Below are 20,116 nucleotides of genomic sequence, written 5' to 3'. Positions count from 1 at the left end.
AGTGACAGATGTATCATCTATTTTAAAAACCAAAACCAACCACCATCTCATGCTGAATGATGTAATTTAGACCGCAGCTATAGTCTTCCTCACAAGTCATTTTTTGCCACTGAATATTCAGAAGTGGGGATTGGTTTTGATGCCCTTTAGATGAACATAAATATACTTTGCACTTACAGCAACTTTCAAGGATCTCAGTGAGTGTTACAGACTTTACACCTCAAAGTTAGTCCAGTATTAGCTACATTCTAGAGATTAACAAAATTGGCAGAGATTGATTTACCCCCAAGTCTCACAAGAAGTCAGTGGCAAACCTTGGGTCTCTCCTTAAGAACAAGGGCATTCTTCCTCCATGACCAGCTATTGGAAGCTTTCGGCAGCAAACGGGCTCCCATGTGGAGTACCCCAGAGTTGCTGAATCCGATGAGTCTGTAGGGAGAGGAGGCTGTGCAGTCACAGCTCTGATCCAGCCATAGGAACTTTGCTCATGGCATAGATTAGAAGGGGCATGAAAGGGACGCACAGCAGTGCTCTGCTAAGATCAAGAAGCTGAGGCAGGTGTACCAGAAGGCAAGGGAGGCCAACCATATCTCAGTTGTGGCGCGGAAAACATGCCGCTTCTACAAGGCACTGCATCCCATCCTTGGTGGCCACTCCACCTCCACTACCAAGAGCTCTGTGGCTATTTCAGGGGGACTGGTGGTAGCGACCAATGGAGTCAACCCCGAGGATGAAGTGGTGGACGAGGAGGTAGATTTGGAGGAAGATGTGGGACAGGCAATAGGTTTGTCCGGTGGTGCGGAGAGCCAGGACATCTTTTTAACTCCGGAGGGATCTAGCCAGTCCCAATAGTCCACGTCAGGTGTGCCTCAAGGAGAAGAGGGGAGCTCCAGCAAGTATTCATCTTTCTTTGAAAGAGCAGAGTTACACAAGGTACAGGTGTCCTTTATTTTGTTACATGATGCAAATGGGAGAAGGGACTGAAATTAACACCACTAGATACTGTTTGCATCTGCTTTGCATTACCTTGTGCAGCTACGCAGTGGGGGTCCTGTGGAAAAGTTGGTTATTACATACCGAAATCTCCTGGGAATCTTCCACAGAGCTCTAGGAAGCTTTCCTGTAGATACTCTGCAATCCTCTGCTGAAGGTTCCTTGGCAGAGCTGCTTTGTTTCTTCCCCCATTGTAGGAAACTTTGCAGCGCCAATTGGCAATTACTTCTGGAGGAACAAATGCAGCACATAGGCGAGCAGCATACAGATCCGTTCTGAAGGTGCACGCATACAGGAAATGCGCCCTCACATCTTTGGTTACCCTCAGTAGTGTGCGATTCAGCTTCGATCGCCCTTGCCTGTGGAAAATGGTGCCACTTTTCAGAATAGTGTCCATAGGTGCTTGTACGGATACCCTTCTGAAACCACTCTGACCCTGTCTTGTCTTGCACGCTCTTTTCCCCCCAGGCCAAACTCCTCATGTTTAATGTTCTGGCTGTGCTGAATGTTTCCAAGTGAGAAAGAGGTGTATGTAACTTATGATTCACTACTGAGTGCACACACAATACTGACTGTATATGGTTTCTTTTGCTTCTGCCCTTGAGGACCAGCTCCTATACACTGGCAGAGCACCTCCATCGGATAAGGAGGTGAATGAGGAGGAGTAGGAACAAGGACGACATGTTTTGGGAATTGCTGCAATCGTCAGATCAGGCAGATAGTGAGTGCAGACCATGGAGAGAGAAACTACAAACGGATAGCCAAGAGAGAAGACAGGGTCAGGAGTGGATAATAAAGCTCATGGAGGAGCAGAGATGCTGATGTCCCTGATCGCGCTGCAGGCAGAACACGTGCATGCTCAACCCCCCACCTGCAGCCCATAGAGAATTGCATTCCATGCCCTCCTCAAACTCCGCCCACACATTCCTCTCACATTCACTGCCCATCGCAGTACCCTTTCCTTCCTCCCCAGGCACATTTTCCATAATGACAGCTGGACTTGCATGCAGCTGTGAGATCCTCACTTCAATAAGTGCTGCTCATTGTCATGTCACTGCATCCGAGGGTGCTAAAGGAGTTGGCGGATGTGATTACAGAGCCACTGGCCATTATCTTCGAAAATTCATGGTGATTGGGGGAGGTCCCGGATGACTGGAAAAAAGCTAACGTAGTGTCCATCTTTAAAAAAGGGCAGGAGGATCCAGGGAACTACAGGCCAGTCAGCCTCACCTCAGTCCCTAGAAAAATCATGGAGCAGGTCCTCAAAGAATCAATTCTGAAGTGCTTAGAAGAGAGGAAAATGATCAGGAACAGTCAGCATTGATTAACCAAGGATAAGTCATGCTTGACTAACCTAACTGCCTTCTATGACGACATAACTGGCTCTGTGGATGAGGGGAAAGAAGTGGACGTATTATTCCTTGACGGTCTCCCACAGTGTTCTTGCCAGCAAGTTAAAGTAGTATGGGCTGGATGAACGGACTATAAGGTGGATAGAAAGCTGGCTAGATCGTCAGGCTCAATGGGTAGTGATCAGTGGCTCCATGTCTAGCTGGCAACTGGTATCAAGCGGAGTGCCCCAAGGGTCGGTCCTGGGGCCAGTTTTGTTCAATATCTTCATTAATGATCTAGAGGATGGTGTGGACTGCAGAGGAGTGGTAGATATGCTGGAGGGTAGGGATAGGATACAGAGGGACCTAGACAAATTAGAGGATTGGGCCAAAAGAAATCTGATGAGGTTCAACAAGGCCAAGTGCAGAGTCCTGCACTTAGGACCGAAGAATCCCATGCACTACTACAGACTAGGGACCAAATGGCTAGGCAGCAGTTCTGCAGAAAAGGACTTAGGGGTTACAGTGGATGAGAAGCTGGATATGAGTCAACAGTGTACCCTTGTTGCCAAAAAGGCTAACGGCATTTTGGGCTGTATAAGTAGGGGCATTGTCAGCAGATTGAGGGACGTGATCATTCCCCTCTATTAGACATTGGTGAGGCCTCATCTGTTCTGAGGAGAGGCTGAAGGAACTGGGATTGTTTAGTCTGCAGAAGAGAAGAATGAGGGGGGATTGGATAGCTGCTTTCAACTACCTGAAAGGGGGTTCCAAAGGAGGATGGATCTAGACTGTTCTCAGTGGTACCAGGTGACAGAACAAGGAGTAATGGTCTCAAGTTGCAGTGCGGGAGGTTTAGGTTGGATATTAGGAAAAACCTTTTCACTCGGAGGGTGGTGAAGCACTGGAATGGGTTACCTAGGGAGGTGATGGAATCTCCTTCCTTAGAGGTTTTTAAGGTCAGGCTTGACAAAGCCCTGGCTGTGATGATTTAGTTGGGGATTGGTCCTGCTTTGAGGAGGGGGTTGGATTAGATGACCTCTTGAGGTCCTTTCCAACCTTGATATTCCATGATTCTATGTCCCTGTAAGAATTGTTAATCTGTGTATTGCTGTTTAATAAAAATGTACACCACAAAGACAGTGATTCTTTATTTGTGACATACACAGTGGTTGCAACAGAAATTCAAATACCATGGCAATCGCCACATCTGCAGAGTACAGTTAATAAGCAGGAATCATTACAAGAGTTATTGAAGGTGGCAAGCAAACAATGCTTGGCTCAATTCATTACAGAAAGACACATTCCTGGTACTCATTGTCAAAATGATGCTTCCAAGCCTCCCTGATTTGGATAGCACCCGCTGTGCCCCTCTAATTGTCCTGATATCTGGCTACTCAAAATCAGCTGCCAGGTTGATCTACCTCAACCTTCCACCCTGGGGAAACTTTTCCCCCTTGGCTTCACAAACGTTATACAGAACACATCAGGCTGCTATGACCATGGGAATATTTTCCTCACTGTGGTCTAACTTGCCAAAAAGGCAGTGCCAACAACGCTTTAATCTGCCAAATGCACATTCTATGGTCATTCTGCACCTGCTGAGTCTGTTGTTGAAGTGCTCCTTGCTGCTGTCAAGGTTTCCAGTGAAAGACTTCATGAGCCACAGAAGTAAAGGGTAGGCTGGGTCTCCCAGGATCATTTGGGCATTTCCACATACCCTATTGGAATCTTCTGGTCTGGAAAGAAAGTCCCTGAATGCAGCTTTCTATACAGGCCAGTATTTCTGAAGATGTGTGCGTCATGCACCTTCCCTGACCACCCCACATTGATGCCAGTGAAATGTCCCCAGTGATCCACCAGTGCCTGCAATACCATAGAGAGGTTGCCTTTTCTGTTGATGTACTCCGTCGCAAGATAGTCTGGGGCCAAAATTGGGATGGGTGCACCATCTACCACCCCACCGCAGTTAAGGAATCCCATTGCCACAAAGTCATGCACTATTTCATGCACATTGCCCAGAGTCACAGTCCTTCGTAGCAGGAGATGATTAATGGCCTTGCATACTTGCATCACTGCAATCCTCATGGTGGACTTCACAACTCCAAAGTGATTTGCAACTGACCAATAGTCTAGAATTGCCAGCTTCCACACTGTGATCACCACTCGCTTTTCCACCCTTAAGGCAGCTCTCATTTTGGTGTTCTTGCGCCACAGGCCAGGGGCAAGCGCCGCACACAGTTCAAGGAAGGTGGTTTTGCGCTTACAAAAGTTCTGCAGCCACTGCTCATCATCCCATACCTGCATCACAATTCGATTCCACCACTCGGTGCTCGTTTCCCAACCTCACTAGTGACAGTCCACTGTGTGCAGCTCTCTGCGAATGACATCAATTTTGAATTGTTTCTTTCAATGGCACGCAGCAGGGCAAGCACTACAGATTTCTGTTCAGATTCGCAGCTCATGAAATACTGTATGATCAGCCATGTTGTGTTCATAAGACTTATCACAAGACTGGTGAGCAGTGCAGGATCCATGCTTTCAGGCAGAGAGGACAGGTGCAAAGTGTACAGGCACAGCTGAAAAACGGCACAAAATGCAGTTGGAAGCCCTTGGAATTATGGAACGGAGAAAACTGCGTCACGGGGGCGGTGATCCTTCCCCATGATGCACTGCAATCCATCCCCAGAACTCCTAGTGGAAGAAGGTGATGATTTGCATAGTGGGATAGCTATCCATGGTGCTCAAGCACCACCTGTGGATGCATTCTGCTGACACAAGGTGTGTTGTGTGAACATGCACAAGCAACGTAATTACAGCAGTTTATGATCAATATAACAAGTCAACTCAACTCTCACATTATTTTCTTATATATCACACATGTATTCCCATACATTGACAAGCTTTTTTTATTATTAAAAACTATAGCACTAGTACAGGGTCAGCAACCTTCGGCACGTAGCCCATCAGGGTATTCCGCTGGCGGGCCGGGAGACATTTTGTTTACATTGACCGTCTGCAGGCATGGCCCCCTGCAGCAACCAGTGGCTGCAGTTCGCCATGTCCAGCCAATGGACGCTGCGGGGGGAGGGAGGGCGTTCCTGCAAACGGTAAACGTAAACAAAATGTCTCGCAGCCTGCCAGCAGATTACCCGGATGGGCTGCGTGCCGAAGGTTGCTGACCCTGGCACTAGTACACTGAAAGAAAGACAGTTGAAACTGCCTCCCTTGGGGGCTTGTGATAAGCACAAGAAAACTTGGAGGGTTGGGGCGGTATAGAGAAAATTGAAAAAGAAGAAAAAGAAAAAGGAGTAGAGCACTATGTCAATGATGGAATCAGCCATTATAGAAATCCTTGACCTTGTCAACACAAGCTGTTGAACCTTTTGGTAGTAGGTCAAAGAGGCTTTCCTTATTTCCATAAATGCACACTTATTAGATTTATGGGCCAATGTTTGGTCACTTGCTACTGACTCCTTATTGCTTTTCCATGTACATGCATTTAAATATACATTTTAGCACTGAGGAGACCCACTCCTTTCCCTTGCACTTATTTCACATTTGCTGGATTATTTTCAGTTCCAGAAAACTTCATTAAAAAGAAAAAAAGGTTAAGGTTACTCAATAACAAAAAAAGAAAAAAAGTACTTCCTTATCACATCATTTACAAAACCCAAGGGAGTAAGTCTTATACTGCTCACATAAATGCATCTCTTTCTATATGATAGTTTTTTATTGCAACTAAACAAGTCACAAATTTTTATTAAATTAATTAAGGCTTTTCCTAAATATTAGAAGATATTTAGTTAGTGCCCTAACAGAAACTATCAAATGGAAAAAGTCAGCTGATTTATTAAGAAAGTAGAATTTTGAGGTAAAGTAGTTACAGTTGATGTTCTTTGGAATAGTATCCCATATTTAATTTCCTAGGAATAGTGTACAACTGTCAATTAAAAATAACTTTATGGGCATATTTGGACTTGCTTCTGAGGCTGATCAATACATGAAATTGTTGTGCATCTGCCCTGGTCCTGAGCAGCTTGCAGTGGGACCTCTGCACCTACATAGAACCCCTTGACTGCAGTGTAGGGGCTCTACACAGGTAGACCCTATGCCCGCATGAATTGTTTTACAGGGTCATAGTTCCTGTTTTTTCCAGAAGGGTTGTTTGTGGTGTATGTATTATGGACTCAAAGAAAGAATAGTAATTTAGGTCAGAATTAAGGTTGCATATCTTATTGAGAAGGATTATTTGTTTTATGTGGCCTGTGCAAGTTTTATGATGTGCTTAGCTATTCATTTCCTTGCTTTTACATTAAGTGGTTGAGTTTGGTAAGTGACATGATAGGCAAGTGTAGCAAACTTAACTAATTTTAAGATGGTTTAGTTTTGGAATTTCCCTTTTACATTTTTTTTTTCCTGTGCAGATAAATGTGAGCTGTCCATCCTGGTTCAGTAAAATGTAACCTCTGTGCTAGGGTGTCTACCCCACATAGGACTGGAAGGGGTTAAGATGGCCAGGTGGGCCAATTAACTCTACAGGCTGCACCTGGAAGAGGAACAGGGAATTGATTGGAAGCAGGCTCATCTGGAGGGTTCTATATAAGCCAGGAAGCTGGCAACAGAAGAGGAAAACAACAAGATAAGACAGTGCAGGCCTTGGCTGCTGACTCGAGGACCCCTGAGCTAGAACCCAGAGTAGAGGGTGTGGCCAGGTTCCTCTACCAGCCACTGGGGACATGGCAGTGGACTACCTAATCCAATTTGTTCTGGAAAGACTTTGTTACCCCCTGGAAGTGGAAACCACATAGTGACCCCAGCCGGAGGGCTGAGTCACAAAGAGGAGGCTGTGGTTCTTGGAGTGAGAGGGATCCGCAGGATGAGAGTACGCCAGAATAGACCCTGCACTGGGGAGAGCTAATCCCAGAACAGCCAGGAGGAGGCAGTACCAGCAGCGAGTGCACCCATGGCACCATCTCTTCAAAGTTATTCATTTAAAATAATGAGCCGTGCTGCCAGGGCTGGCTCTAGCGTTTTTGCCACCCCCAAGTAGTAAAAACAAAACAAACAACCCAACTAACCAAACAAAAAAAAAAGCTGTGATTGCAAGCGGCAGCAGCTCTACCATCGCTTCATTCTACGGCGGCAATTCGGTGGCAGGTCCTTCGCTCCAAGAGGGAGTGATGACCCCGCCGCTGAATTGCTGCCGAACGGACGGAGGTGCCGCCCGCCTCTTCATTGGCTGCCCCAGGCACCTGCTGGCTATGGTGTCTGGAGCCGGCCCTGCTGGGCTCTCAGCTCCTGCACAGCCCAACCTATACTTCAGGTCTTTGGTGAACATCATCCATATTGGCCACCACTCTAGGGTGGATGGTACCCTCAACATCTTCTAGGAAACAACATCTCTTGGGGCCTAGTTCAGGAATCCTTACCCAAAGACTCCACATGGAAATCTTGAAGCACAGTTAAGCAAAGCAATGTTTCCCTCCCCACTGAGAGTTTCCCTCTAGATTCACATTTTTGGGATGGTCACTACTCCCCCATATAACACACTGAACACAGACAGGGGAAGTTCCAAATGGCCCCCATGAACTGCTTCTAGAACATTTCAGGGATAATGCTCGCATCAAGAATGGGGTTGCCTATGATCTATCTCAAAGAGAGACAGCTATTATGGCAACTTCCTTTTTAAATTGCTGAATAGAACTTGGATAATTTGAATCACAAGAAGCAAGGATTGTGAAAAAAGTGGTCCACCATTGGTATCAACATTGTTTAACCCCCTCCTGTAAGTTTCCACTAGAATGTATGGTACTAGAATGCATTTCAATTGTTGGTGGCTAGGGATGAAGGGAATGCAACACTGTTTGTTTAGTACAGACAGAAATGAAGAGTGGTTTAATGAGAACTTTCCATTAGATATTTTTAGGGAGGTTAGGAGTACTTGTGGCACCTTAGAGACTAACAAATTTATTAGAGCATAAGCTTTCGTGGACTACAGCCCACTTCTTCGGATGCATATAGAATGGAACATATATTGAGGAGATATATATACACACACATACAGAGAGCATAAACGTTTCAGCAGGATATGTTGTTAAAGTATGCCCTGGGCTTCCAGCAAACAATGGCGGATATGCACAGTATGTCCCAGAAAGGATACTTCATGCTGTAAAAGATTGTATGGATGGCTTCAGGGCACCAAAAGAAGATCACCAAAAGAGGTTTAGATTAGCCATCCGATATTCCACTTACTAAGGCCACATCTACTCTACAAACTTTGGTTGATGCAAGTTATGTAGCATAAAGCTACCACAGTTCATATATTCCTCGTGCACATGCATACTTAGCTCCTTATATTGGCACTGCAGGTACTCACCAGGAGTGCTTGTGTCAATGCACAGTGCAGTGCACCATGGGTAGGTATCCCAGTGTACAACCCACCACCATCCAGCACACTGTCTTTTGGTGAAGTTTTGGCAATGCCTGGTGAGGCAGAAATGAGTTGCACATGGGGGATTGGGAGCAAGGAGTCCACTTCTCAGCGTGCAATTATCTATATCCTATAATTTTTGCACCTAAAAAAAACCACACACCAATTCACATGGCCCTCCTTACTGTCCACCATCTCTGACAGAAGCACAGAGCCTGCTCAGTTCTGCACTATTGTCATAAGTGTTGCAAGCACAGAACGCATGTTCCTCCAATATTTGCAGAGTTGTAAGAAGAACTGAATCAGTGGGAATATGACGATTTATTGGAGGACAGATTGCTGTGAAATATACGTGAATCAATTCTAAGATTGTTGGTGGTGTTCGCAGAGCAGCTGCAGATGGGTGGAGCGCTGCTCTGGGCCTGGGAAATGAGCACTGACTGGCAGGATGACATCATAACGGAGGCTTGGGATGACAAGCTGTGGCTGCAGAACTTCCGGATGTGCAAAGCCATATTTCTGGATTTGCTGAGCTTGCCTCAGTCCTCCAGTGCAAGGGCACCAAAATGAGAGCTGCATTGACAATGGGAATAGTGAGTGGCAATTGCACTGTGGAAACCTGCAGAGCTGGATTGCTACCAAACAGTGGGAAATCATTCTGGCGATGCAAAATCCACTGTGGGGCCCATTGTCATACAAGTGTTCAGGGCCATTAATCGCCTCCTGCTATGCAGGACTGACTCTGAGCAATGTGCAGAATGTAGTGGATGGATTTGTAGCAATGGGGTTCCCAAACTGCTGTGGAGCAATAGATGGCATATGTATCCCTATTTTGGCACCAGGCCACCTTGCCGCAGAGGTCAGAAAGGACTATTTCTATAATTATGAAGTGTTGGTGGATCGCCAGGGATGCTTCAACAACATCAGGGTTGGCTGGTCAGAGAAGGTGCATGATACAGATGCTCCCTGACTTATGCAAGCGTTCTCTTCCGGAACGCCTTGCATAAGTCAAATTTTGCGTAAGTCGGGAATGTATACCCGACAATTACGCAAAAAAAAAAAAAAAAGCAGCCTTATGGAACTTTTTCCATAAGTGCGGATTTGCGTAACCCTGGGGAACATCTGTACTTGAATCTTTAAGAACACAGGACTGTTCAGAAAGCTACAAGAAGGGACTTTCCCACCTGCCGGATAGCCATTGCCAATGTCGAAATACTAATAGTAATCCTGGGGGACACCCATTCTAGCTGTTGTTCCCCTGGCTCATGAAGCTGTACACCGGCCACCTTGACAGCACTAAGGAAAGGTTCAACCACTGGCTCAGCAGGTGCAGAATGACAACTGAATGAGCTTTTGGTAGATTAAACAAAGCCAGTGTCACTTCATTCACAAGATTGGACCTGAATTTAAAAAAATCACAATGGTTATAGCTGCCTGCTGTGTCCCACATAATATCTGTGAAGCAAAAGGGGAAAAATTTGCTGTGAGTGGGAAGTGGAGTGGCTGTCTGCCGAGTTTCAACAGCTAGACACAAGGGCTATTAGAAGAGGTCAGCCCTGAGCTATATGGCTAAGAGAGGCTTTGAAAGAGCACTTTAACTGCGAGCCACAGTAATACATTGTGGTGGATTGTGCTCTACCTGGTCCTGCTGTTTTCGAGTCTGTTAGGAATTGTGTGATACATGGTGTACATCTGTGAATATAACACTGTCAATGCTCCTATTAATTTTGAAGCGTTTGCTGTACATGTAGGATTATTACATTGTGTCACTGATCCTATGTGCTGTCACACTGTACAGCAAGAAGTGGGTCCTTTCAGAAGAGGCGGTTACTCACCCTGTGCAGTAACTGACGTTCTTCGAGATGAGTGTCCCTGTGGGTGCTCCACTACAGGTGTTGGTGCGTCCCTGCGCCTTCGCCCGGAGATTTTTGCAGCAGTACTCATAGCGGCCACGCATGCTCAGAATCTGCCCCCCGCTGTGACTCTAGGGTAATAGAACGCATGCGTGGCCGGTCTCCTCAGTTCCTTCTCTACCACGGAGGCCCCCCAACTCCGAAGTAGAGGGGAGGAGGGTGGATAGTGGAGCACCCACAGGGACACTCATCTCGAAGAACGTCAGTTACTGCACAGGGTGAGTAACCTCCTCTTCTTCGAGAGAGATGTCCCTGTGGGTGCTCCACTACAGGTGACTTAAAAGCAGTGTATCTTAAGGAGGTAGGGACTTCGGATCTGGTAGGAAGGCAGTTGAGAGTACCGCCCTGCCCAAGCGTATGTCAGATAAAGGGCCTTGAATAAGGGCCTAGTGTTTAACAAAAGTATGGTCAGATGACCAGGTGGCTGCTTTACAAATGTCAGCCAAGGGAACTTTGCGTAAGAACGCGATGGAGGCAGCCAGAGATCTAGTGGAGTGTGTTCTAATGCCATCTGGAGGTGCAACCCCTTTCATCTGATAGCACAGCCGGATACACTGGGAGATCCAGTTCGAGAGTCTCTGGGTAGAAATAGGCATGCCCTTGGAGCGCTCTGCAACAGAGACAAAAAGTCTCGAGGAGGTTCTAAAGGGTTTGGTTCTATCCAAATAGAATGACAAGGCTCTGCGAACATCTAGTGTATGCATTGAGGCTTCAAAGGAGTTTGCATGTGGTTTCGGAAAAAAAATCGGGAGGTGTATGGGTTCATTAATATGGAATGATGAGTGTACCTTTGGAAGAAATTTGGGGTGCAATCTGAGGGTAACCTTGTCTTTAAAAAATATCGTATATGGTGGATGAGCCATGAGAGCTGCTATTTCTCCTGCCCGTCTGGCAGAAGTAATTGCCACTAGAAACGCTGTTTTCATGGAGAGGTGTAAAAGGGAGCACGTGGCTAGGGGTTCGAAGGGTTGTTGAGTTAGGGCAGACAGTACCAGATGAAGGTCCCAGGGGGTGGTCGGTTGTTTAATGTCTGGATATAAGGTTTGTAGGCCCTTGAGGAAACGCTTCGTAGTAGCGTGAGCAAAGACAGACGTATCATCAATTCTGTCGTGGAAAGTCGTAATAGCAGCTAAATGGACCCTGATGGAGCTGAAAGAAAGGCCGGATCGCTTAAGGCCCAAGAGATAGTCCAATATAAACGAAAGAGGTACCGAGGTAGGAGAAAGATGTTTGGCAGAACACCAATGTGTGAATCGTTTCCACTTTTGAAGATAGGTCTTGCGAGTAGATTGCGTTCTGCTATGTAGGAGCACCTCCTGAACTTGTTCGGAGCAATCTAATTCGCGTTGGGAGAACCACGTAGGAACCAGGCCTTGAGGTGAAGCATGGACAGGTTGGGGTGGAGAAAACGACTGTGCTGTTGAGATAGAAGGTTCGGAATAAGCGGCAGGGAGATTGGTGGTTGGATTGACATTCTGGTGAGGAAGAAACCATGGTTGTCTGGGCCAAGTTGGGGCAATGAGGATCACCTTGGCTCGATCCGTTCGTATTTTTATCAGAACCCTGTTGAGAACTGGTATCGGGGGAAACGCATAGAATAGGTTTCGGTGCCATGAGATCATGAATGCGTCCCCCAGGGAATGTTTGCCCAGTCCTGCTCTGGAGCAGAAATTGAGACATTTCTTGTTCTTTGCAGTTGCAAAGAGGTCTATTGTTGGGTAACCCCAGATGCTGAATACCTCGTGAATGGTTTTGTCGTCTATCTCCCACTCGTGGTCCCATGGGAAGCGTCTGCTCAGTTCGTCCGCTGTGGTGTTCATGATTCCGGGAAGATAGGCTGCTGATACCCGGATGTTGTTCGCAATGCACCAATTCCAGAGCTTCATAGCCTCTGTGCACAGCGAATGGGAACGAGCTCCGCCCTGCCTGTTTACGTAAAACATGCAAGCAATGTTGTCCGTCATTATGCGTACGTGATGATGTTTGATTAGTGGCAGGAAGTGACGGCACGCGTTGCGAATGGCTCGAAGTTCTAGTACATTTATGTGCAGGGAGGTCTCGGTTGGTGACCATAGTCCCTGTACTGTGTGATGAGACATGTGTGCACCCCACCCTGTCATAGATGCATCGGTGGTCAGAATGCGTGATGGAGCCTGTTGAAGAAACGGGACTCCAGAACAAAGGTTGGAGTGGACGGTCCACCAACGTAGCGAATCTTTGACTGGAGTAGGCAGGGAGAGAGTCTTGTTCAAAGAATGCATGTTCGGTTTGTAAACTGTCGCCAGCCATGCTTGGAAGCACCTCATGTGTAGGCGTGCATTCTGGACGACAAAAGTGCACGAGGCCATGTGACCTAGTAGTTGCAGGCAGTCTCGGGCAGTTACCTGAGGGCTGTTGCGAATAGTTGTGGCCAGTTGGTTTATGGAATTGAAGCGATCGGGTGGGAGCGCTGCTAGCCCCGTCCGAGAGTCGAGGTCTGCGCCTATGAACTGCAGGTGCTGGGTGGGGCGTAATGTGGATTTGTCTCTGTTTATTTGTAGGCCGAGAGATAGAAAGCATTCGACTGTGAGCCGTGTGAACAGGAGCGCCTCGTCGAATGATGAAGCTTTGAGGAGGCAATCGTCGAGGTAAGGGAATATTACGACCCCTTGTTTCCTGAGGTAGGCAGTGACTACAGCTAGAAGTTTGGAAAAAGCACGGGGGGCTGTAGATAGGCCGAAGGGGAGTACCCTGTATTGGAAATGTGTGGAACCAAGGGTAAATCGGAGGAAACGTCTGTGGGCCGGATGTATAGTGACATGGAAATAGGCATCTTGTAGGTCGAGGGCAGAAAGCCAGTCGCCGCGCTCCAGCGCTGGGATTATGGTAGTGAGGGTCACCATCTTGAACTTTTGCTTTTTGATGAATCTGTTGAGCCGCCTGAGATCGAGGATTGGTCGCCATCCCCCATTTTTCTTCTCCGTTAAGAAATAATGGGAGTAAAAACCCTTCCCTCTGTGTCGCTCTGGCACGATTTCTACTGCTCCCAGATGAAGGAGATGTTGCACTTCTTGGAGGAGTAGCTGCTCGTGAGAAGGATCCCTGAAGAGGGACGGGGAGGGCGGGTGGGTGGGAGGTAAGGAGAGGAAGGGGATGACGTATCCAATTGTAACTACCTCTAAGACCCACTTGTCGGAGGTAATCTTCCTCCATTGTTGGAAAAAAGGTCGTAGGCAGTGTCCAAAGATTGGTGTGCCGGCTGAAGTGAGGGCGTTGCTTTCTAAACCCTCGACCAAGTCTTCAAATCTGCCTATTAGCTGGTGGGGGTTGAGGCGCCCCTGTAGAGTTTGGGCGACGTCGCTGGAATCTTGGTCGTGGACGTTGCGGCTGTTGCTGTTCCTGCGGTCTATGGGAAGGTTGTGTAAATGCGGGATAACGTGGCCGGTGATATGGTTGGTATCGATATTGTCGTCTTCTTGCCGTAGGTGCCTGGAGACCTAAAGACCGGAGGGTTGTTCTGGAGTCTTTCATTGAATGAAGCACTTCATTCGTGTTAGAAGCAAAGAGTTTGTCACCGTCGAAGGGAAGATCTTCAATTGTGTTCTGAACTTCGCGAGGAAAAAAGGAAGAGGAGAGCCATGAGCCCCGTCGCATGACTATCGCTGTAGCGGTAGATCTTGCCGCTGTGTTGGCTACATCGAGGGCTGCTTGAAGAGCGGTGCGTGAAATGGCTTGGCCCTCAGAAACTATAGCTCTGAACTGTTGTTTTCTTTGTTCTGGAATGTCATCAATAAAGTCCATTAACTTATTATAGTTTTTATGGTCGTATTTTGCCAGGACTGCAGTATAATTAGCTATACGAAATTGGAGGGTGGAGGATGCATAGACCTTGCGACCAAACAGGTCCAGTCGTTTGCTATCCTTGTTAGGTGGGGCAGAACGAGAATACTGTTGTCTAGCCCTCTGGTTCGCAGCGTCTACTACCAATGAGTTTGGTGCTGGGTGAGTAAAAAGGAATTCAGAGTCCTTTGGAGAAATAAAATACTTCTTGTCCGCTTGCTTGCAGGTAGGTAGGCTTGTCGCTGGAGTCTGCCAGATGGACATAGCGGGTTCTAAAAGGGCTGCGTTAATTGGGAGTGCCACTCTGGAGGAAGAAGGGGGCTGTAGGATGTTCGTTAGCTCATGCTGTTGTTCGGGAACCACGTCCAGGTTAATGTTTAGGTCAGTAGCAACTCTCTTAAAGAGGTCCTGGAATTTTGTATATTCATCAGAGGGAGTGGGAGGAAGGGGAAGTAATGCTTCCTCCGGTGCTAACTCCGGGTCTGTTGGACCAGGGGAAGGGCTAGGTTTATCCTGGGAACGTGGCTGTGTTGCCAGGCGTCTCGTGTCACTAGCATATGCATTAGGAGACGGCGCTGGATCAGTGTTGCGCCTGGTCGAGTGGCCACGGGGCATGTGTTCCCGAGGGTATGATGCCCATGGTGTCCAGTATTGCCATGGTGGCGGGTAGGGCATAGGTGGTGCCATCCAGGGGTTCATCCCCCAAGGGGCAGGGTCCTGAGAGTGGGATGAGGTAGTATTTCCATAGCCCTTATTGCTCTGGGTCCGGGGCTGGGAGTCATGATATGGGGAAAAAACTCCCTGTGGATCTGCTTCCTCCTCACTGGAAGAAAACTGCTCAGATCCTGACTCAGGCATTGAAAAAGAATATGCATTCATGAGCGGAGACTGCAAGGTAGGTGATACTAGAAGATCAGCTGTCTGGGTAAAATGAGTGAATGCAGCTCCTGCGGGAGATGAAAGCCGAGCCGATAGAGGCTGCTGCACAAGAGCATTCCTGCGATCGGGGCTTCTGGCTGTGATCTGTGTGTCAGAATGCCCCGCAGGCGTCGGTGCCGCGGTCTGTGCCGGGCGAGAAATGTCGGGCTGCCTCGGGTGAGGCGTGCCGTGGAATGTCGGCACCGTCTCATTTGCGGTGCCGAACGGTGCCGTCACTGAGGCAGGCAACTGGAAGCCTGATGCCTCGGCACCGGAGCCTCTCGGCGGCGCTGAAGCCTCAGGCGGCTTTTGCGCTGTTCCGGAGGAGCCTGGCTCATGGAAATTGCTGAGGCGAGGGATCACAGGCAGAGAGATCGTCGATCTGCCTGGAGAAACTTTATGCCTCATAGTCTTGCTCGGTGAGGAAAGGTGCCCCTTCTTCATAGACTTCTTGAGCTTTTTTGAGGGGTGGGGGGCTGTGTCGGGTAGCGGAGCCGGCTTCAATGCCTGGGTCTGAAACTGACCCGATAGATTTTTGAAGCAGGAGCAGTTTGAGTTTAAGCTCCCTGTCTTTCCGTGCCCTGGAGCTGAGTTTACAGCAGTGGGCACATTTTTGGGGAATGTGAGCTTCCCCCAAACATTTTATACACTTTGAGTGCCCGTCCGATGACGGGATAGCTTCCTTACAAATAGCACAGCGCTTGAAACCGGTGGAGCCCGGCATAGCCGCGGCTGACAGGAAAAAAAAAAATTTAAGATAAACTGGGTAAGTAACTAATTTAACAGAGAAAACTGACAGAAAACTGGTTTCTAAAGGATAATTAAGGCAAAAGTGAAGGATTCTCTAATGAGTCTGCTGAGCTCCGTCTCAGGCCGGGGACGGTTGAGAAGGAACTGAGGAGACCGGCCACGCATGCGTTCTATTACCCTAGAGTCACAGCAGGGGGCAGATTCTGAGCATGCGTGGCCGCTATGAGTACTGCTGCAAAAATCTCCGGGCGAAGGCGCAGGGACGCACCAACACCTGTAGTGGAGCACCCACAGGGACATCTCTCGAAGAAGAACTGCTAAGTTCTCTGCAGCATATGTTGTGAACTAATAAAGAGGAATTATTTTTCCAAATAGAATTTTATTCAGTAACTAAGTCAGTCCAAGAAGTCTGTGCAATTTAAAAGCAAATACATTAAAAACTTAAATTAATGGAACAGAACTTAAGCAGAAAGAACATTCATGTCCATTTTACCTACACATACAGCAACCATAGCTGTCTCAGGTCAATGTATGAGAAGTGTGGCTGTCCTTAATGCTCTTTGGGGTGAAGTGGTAGGAGTCGGGATGCAGCCCCCTGATACCATGTGGTATGTTGAGCGGGTGTGTAGGAAGATGATGCTGTAATGGAGTTCTCCATGAACTGCAAAGGGAGGTGAGCCCATGACTGTTGAACCTGTAGGTCCACAAGAGTCTTCGGCATCTGTTTGCTGCTGAAGAAGCCCAGTCATGTCCTGGTGCATCTGATTCTTTTTTTTCTTTGAAGATTCCTGGAACTTTCTACAGGCTACCTGCAGTGTTCATCCTCCAGGCCCCTTGCTCATGGTCTGATGCAACACTGGCTTGCAGGATCTTGCTGAATGTGTCATCCTAAGTTCTCTTTTTTCTCCTTATCTGGCTTAGGCATTCCACAGTTGTGGCTGTGGAACCCCTCAAGGCTGCAACGGCAGCAGCTGCAGATAAAACACACAGAGGTACTATTGTCAGTATAGTCACAGTGGAAAGTGAAAGTGAAGATTCAGAACTCCCTTCCCTTCCTCCCCTAAAATTTTACACCAGACATGCTTATTGACACTTCTGCTACAGAGTGCTTGTGTGCAGTACCACGCACAGCACCAGCACTGATGAGTATCGCCCACCAGGAGTAAGGGAAATGAAGAGGGAATTGATCGGTTGCATGAAGCTATGCATAAAGGGCAATGGCACTGAATGCTGGCACCATTGACCACAGATGCTGAAGGTTTTATCTGATCTCTCTCTCCTGAGGGTAACAAAGGCACAGAGCGCTGCTGGTGTTCTGAAGCCTCCAGGCTCGTATGCTGCTAGCCTGTGCACTGCAGTGGCACTTGCCAAAGTTATTACTGTATGCAGTGTAGTTGTAGCTATGTTAGTCCCAAGATATTAACGAGACAAGATGGTAATATCTTTTATTGGACCACCTTCTCTTGGTGAGAGAGAGAGAAGCTTTTGAGCCACACAGAAATGTACTCAGAGCCTCACTTTCCCAGACTTGAAGAAGAGCTGTGTGTGGCTTGAAAGTTTCGTCTCTCACACCAACAGAAGTTGGACCAATAAAAGATATTACCTTACGCATCTTGTCTCTCAAGTTATTATTAACTGGCATGGGAAAGTGTCCTTATTGCAGAGGAAGAAATAAGGCTGCCATCCCTAGAAACATTCTGGAGAGGGTTGCAGAGTACTTCCATGAAAGTTTCATCAAGACACTCAGGAGGATTCAAGGAACATCCCTGTGTACATAAACAAATTGTTCCACATGGCCCCACTATCCTACCTCTAGAGGGGAATGAAAAGCAGATAACACTACCTCTTCTACTACAAGTAAATTAATGAAGAGTCAACAGCTGTGTCCTGGTAAGTTGAAGGTGCCATCATTGTAATGGGAAATACATTTGCACACTTACCCAAGGTTGCTTCCCCGCATCAGGCTCGCTTGTGCTTGACTGCTGGGACCGACTGGATTGCGGTGGAGTCTCAAACAGGTTCTGGTTCACCTTGTAGCTGGACCTCCCACTTTCACATTCCCCATCCTCCTCCACCTCTTCCTTGCCAGAGACTTGAGACTTGGGCTTCTTGGTGGTATCCACAATAGTCTGTGGAGTGGTGGTGGGGTCTCCGCCAAGTACAGCATTCAGCTCTTTGTAAAAGCGGTACGTCTGCAGCTCGGCACCAGATCGACTGTTGGCATTGCTGGCCTTCTGATAGCTTGACACAGTTCCTTTGCTTTCATATGGCACTGGTGCCAGTCCTGCTCATACCCCTTCGCCTGCCTCCCATGCAATCTGCTCATAGATATCCACCTTTCTTTGGCGGGTCTGTAGCTATGCCTACACAGCCTTCTTCTCCTCACTGGCCTAGGAGATCCAATATCTCCAGTCTACTCCATTTCGGAGTACCTCTGGAGCATGTAGCCTGCATGGTCAGCTGGGCAGTTGTACACAACAATGGATTGCTGCTAGATGTGCTTGCCAAGCTGGACAATCAGGAAAAGTCATTTAAAAAAAAATGTATGAGGCTTTAAAGGGAAGGGAGGCCGTTCGGTTTCTGTGACCACTGGGCATTTACCATTGTGAGCAGAGCTATCAGTGTCAGGCATTGTGGGACAGCTGCTGGAGGACTGTTAGTATTGTCATAGGCAACAGCTTTTACCCTCTTGCTACATTGACCTCAGTACATTGACCCCGGCTCAATGGGGGACGGTGTTACTGCATCTCTAATGTGGTGCTTATATCAGTGAGAGACAAGTTTAAATGTAGACACATGCACAACTAGGTTAACGCAAGAAGGCTTACATTGACCTTTGTAGTGTATACCAGACCTCACATACAATCTCGACAGTATGAAGTACTTTGCATTCCAGTCAGAACTAATAGTTACTTTGTAATTGTGAAGTATACATTAAACCCACTATACTCCACCCACAAGAGACCGGTGTTTGTTTCCTTTAACCAGGAAAAGCTAAAAGCCCTCAGAGGAGAGAAATGGGGGATGGAGGAGGGAAAAGAACATTAGTCAGTCAACTTGCACTGAAGCACGTGGGAATATTTACATAGCGCCTTTCCCCATCAAAGTTTACAAAATCCTTTAACTGTACAGCGACACTGAAAAGCAGTTACCTTGAGGATGGAGGGCATCAGTCAGAACACTGCAAAACAAGTTGAGGGAAGGAAGAGGCAAAATTCTGGTAAAAGACATTAGTGCAAACCTCTGATTTTAAGACGCAAACCATGGGATTTTTACCTGACAAAGCCCCTTAACAAAAAAAGGACAATTCCCACGGAGAGGCAATAACAAGTGTGCTTCTAAGTCAGTTGGTCACTTTTCAAAAAGTCACACGCTATTCAAGTGACCAATATTTTACACACATTAAAATTTGCCACCTAAAACTGGAACCCCACCAGTGGATTCCGAAATAATTACCCTGATCAAATACTGAGCAGGCTATTCCCTATAGCACAAGCCTTCACCATGGCAGCCAATACTCTTTAGAGAGCTTCATGCATTTGCTGTAAAAGGACTTCTGTGTTCCTGTCTCATTGCTTTACCTGGGATAGTACGTGTAGTTCATGAAGAGCTGAGCGCCAGCTGGATAGTATGCTGTGGAGGGCTGGAGCGTTCGTGGATTCAAAAGCATGGAGGGCTGATAAAGGGCAGCTTCTGTTGGAATAACTGCTGCAGGAGCTGGAAGTGAGTAGGACGGAGGAGAAAGACCTAAAAGAACCAAAGGAGGATAGATTAACATGGTTCACCAAATTCCAGTATATTCAGCAAAACAGTCTCAAAGTAAATCTAGGGTCTTTCCAACCTGGAAAAAACTTGCTCACATTTTCATAAAGTTATCTGTGTAGAAATCACAAAACAAAAAAAGGTATGACAACACACAGAAGCCATCTCTTGCTCTCAAGGTTATTATAGGGAGGCAC

At 47.3% G+C, this 20,116-nt stretch overlaps 1 protein-coding gene across 1 annotated transcript in view; it reads right to left on the bottom strand.

The window, feature by feature from the left end:
* Positions 1–20,116, bottom strand: part of ESRP1 (epithelial splicing regulatory protein 1) — a 70,403-nt gene that overhangs the window by 12,664 nt on the left and 37,623 nt on the right. Inside the window, exon 13 of the mRNA XM_034763301.1 lies at positions 19,739–19,904. Within this exon, the coding sequence (XP_034619192.1) occupies positions 19,739–19,904 (166 nt within the window). The remainder of the gene's footprint in view (positions 1–19,738; positions 19,905–20,116) is intronic.

This window comes from Trachemys scripta, chromosome 2, assembly GCF_013100865.1.
Source record: "Trachemys scripta elegans isolate TJP31775 chromosome 2, CAS_Tse_1.0, whole genome shotgun sequence".
Classification (NCBI taxonomy): Eukaryota; Metazoa; Chordata; order Testudines; family Emydidae; genus Trachemys; species Trachemys scripta.
This window is presented reverse-complemented; position numbering and strand designations above follow the sequence as displayed.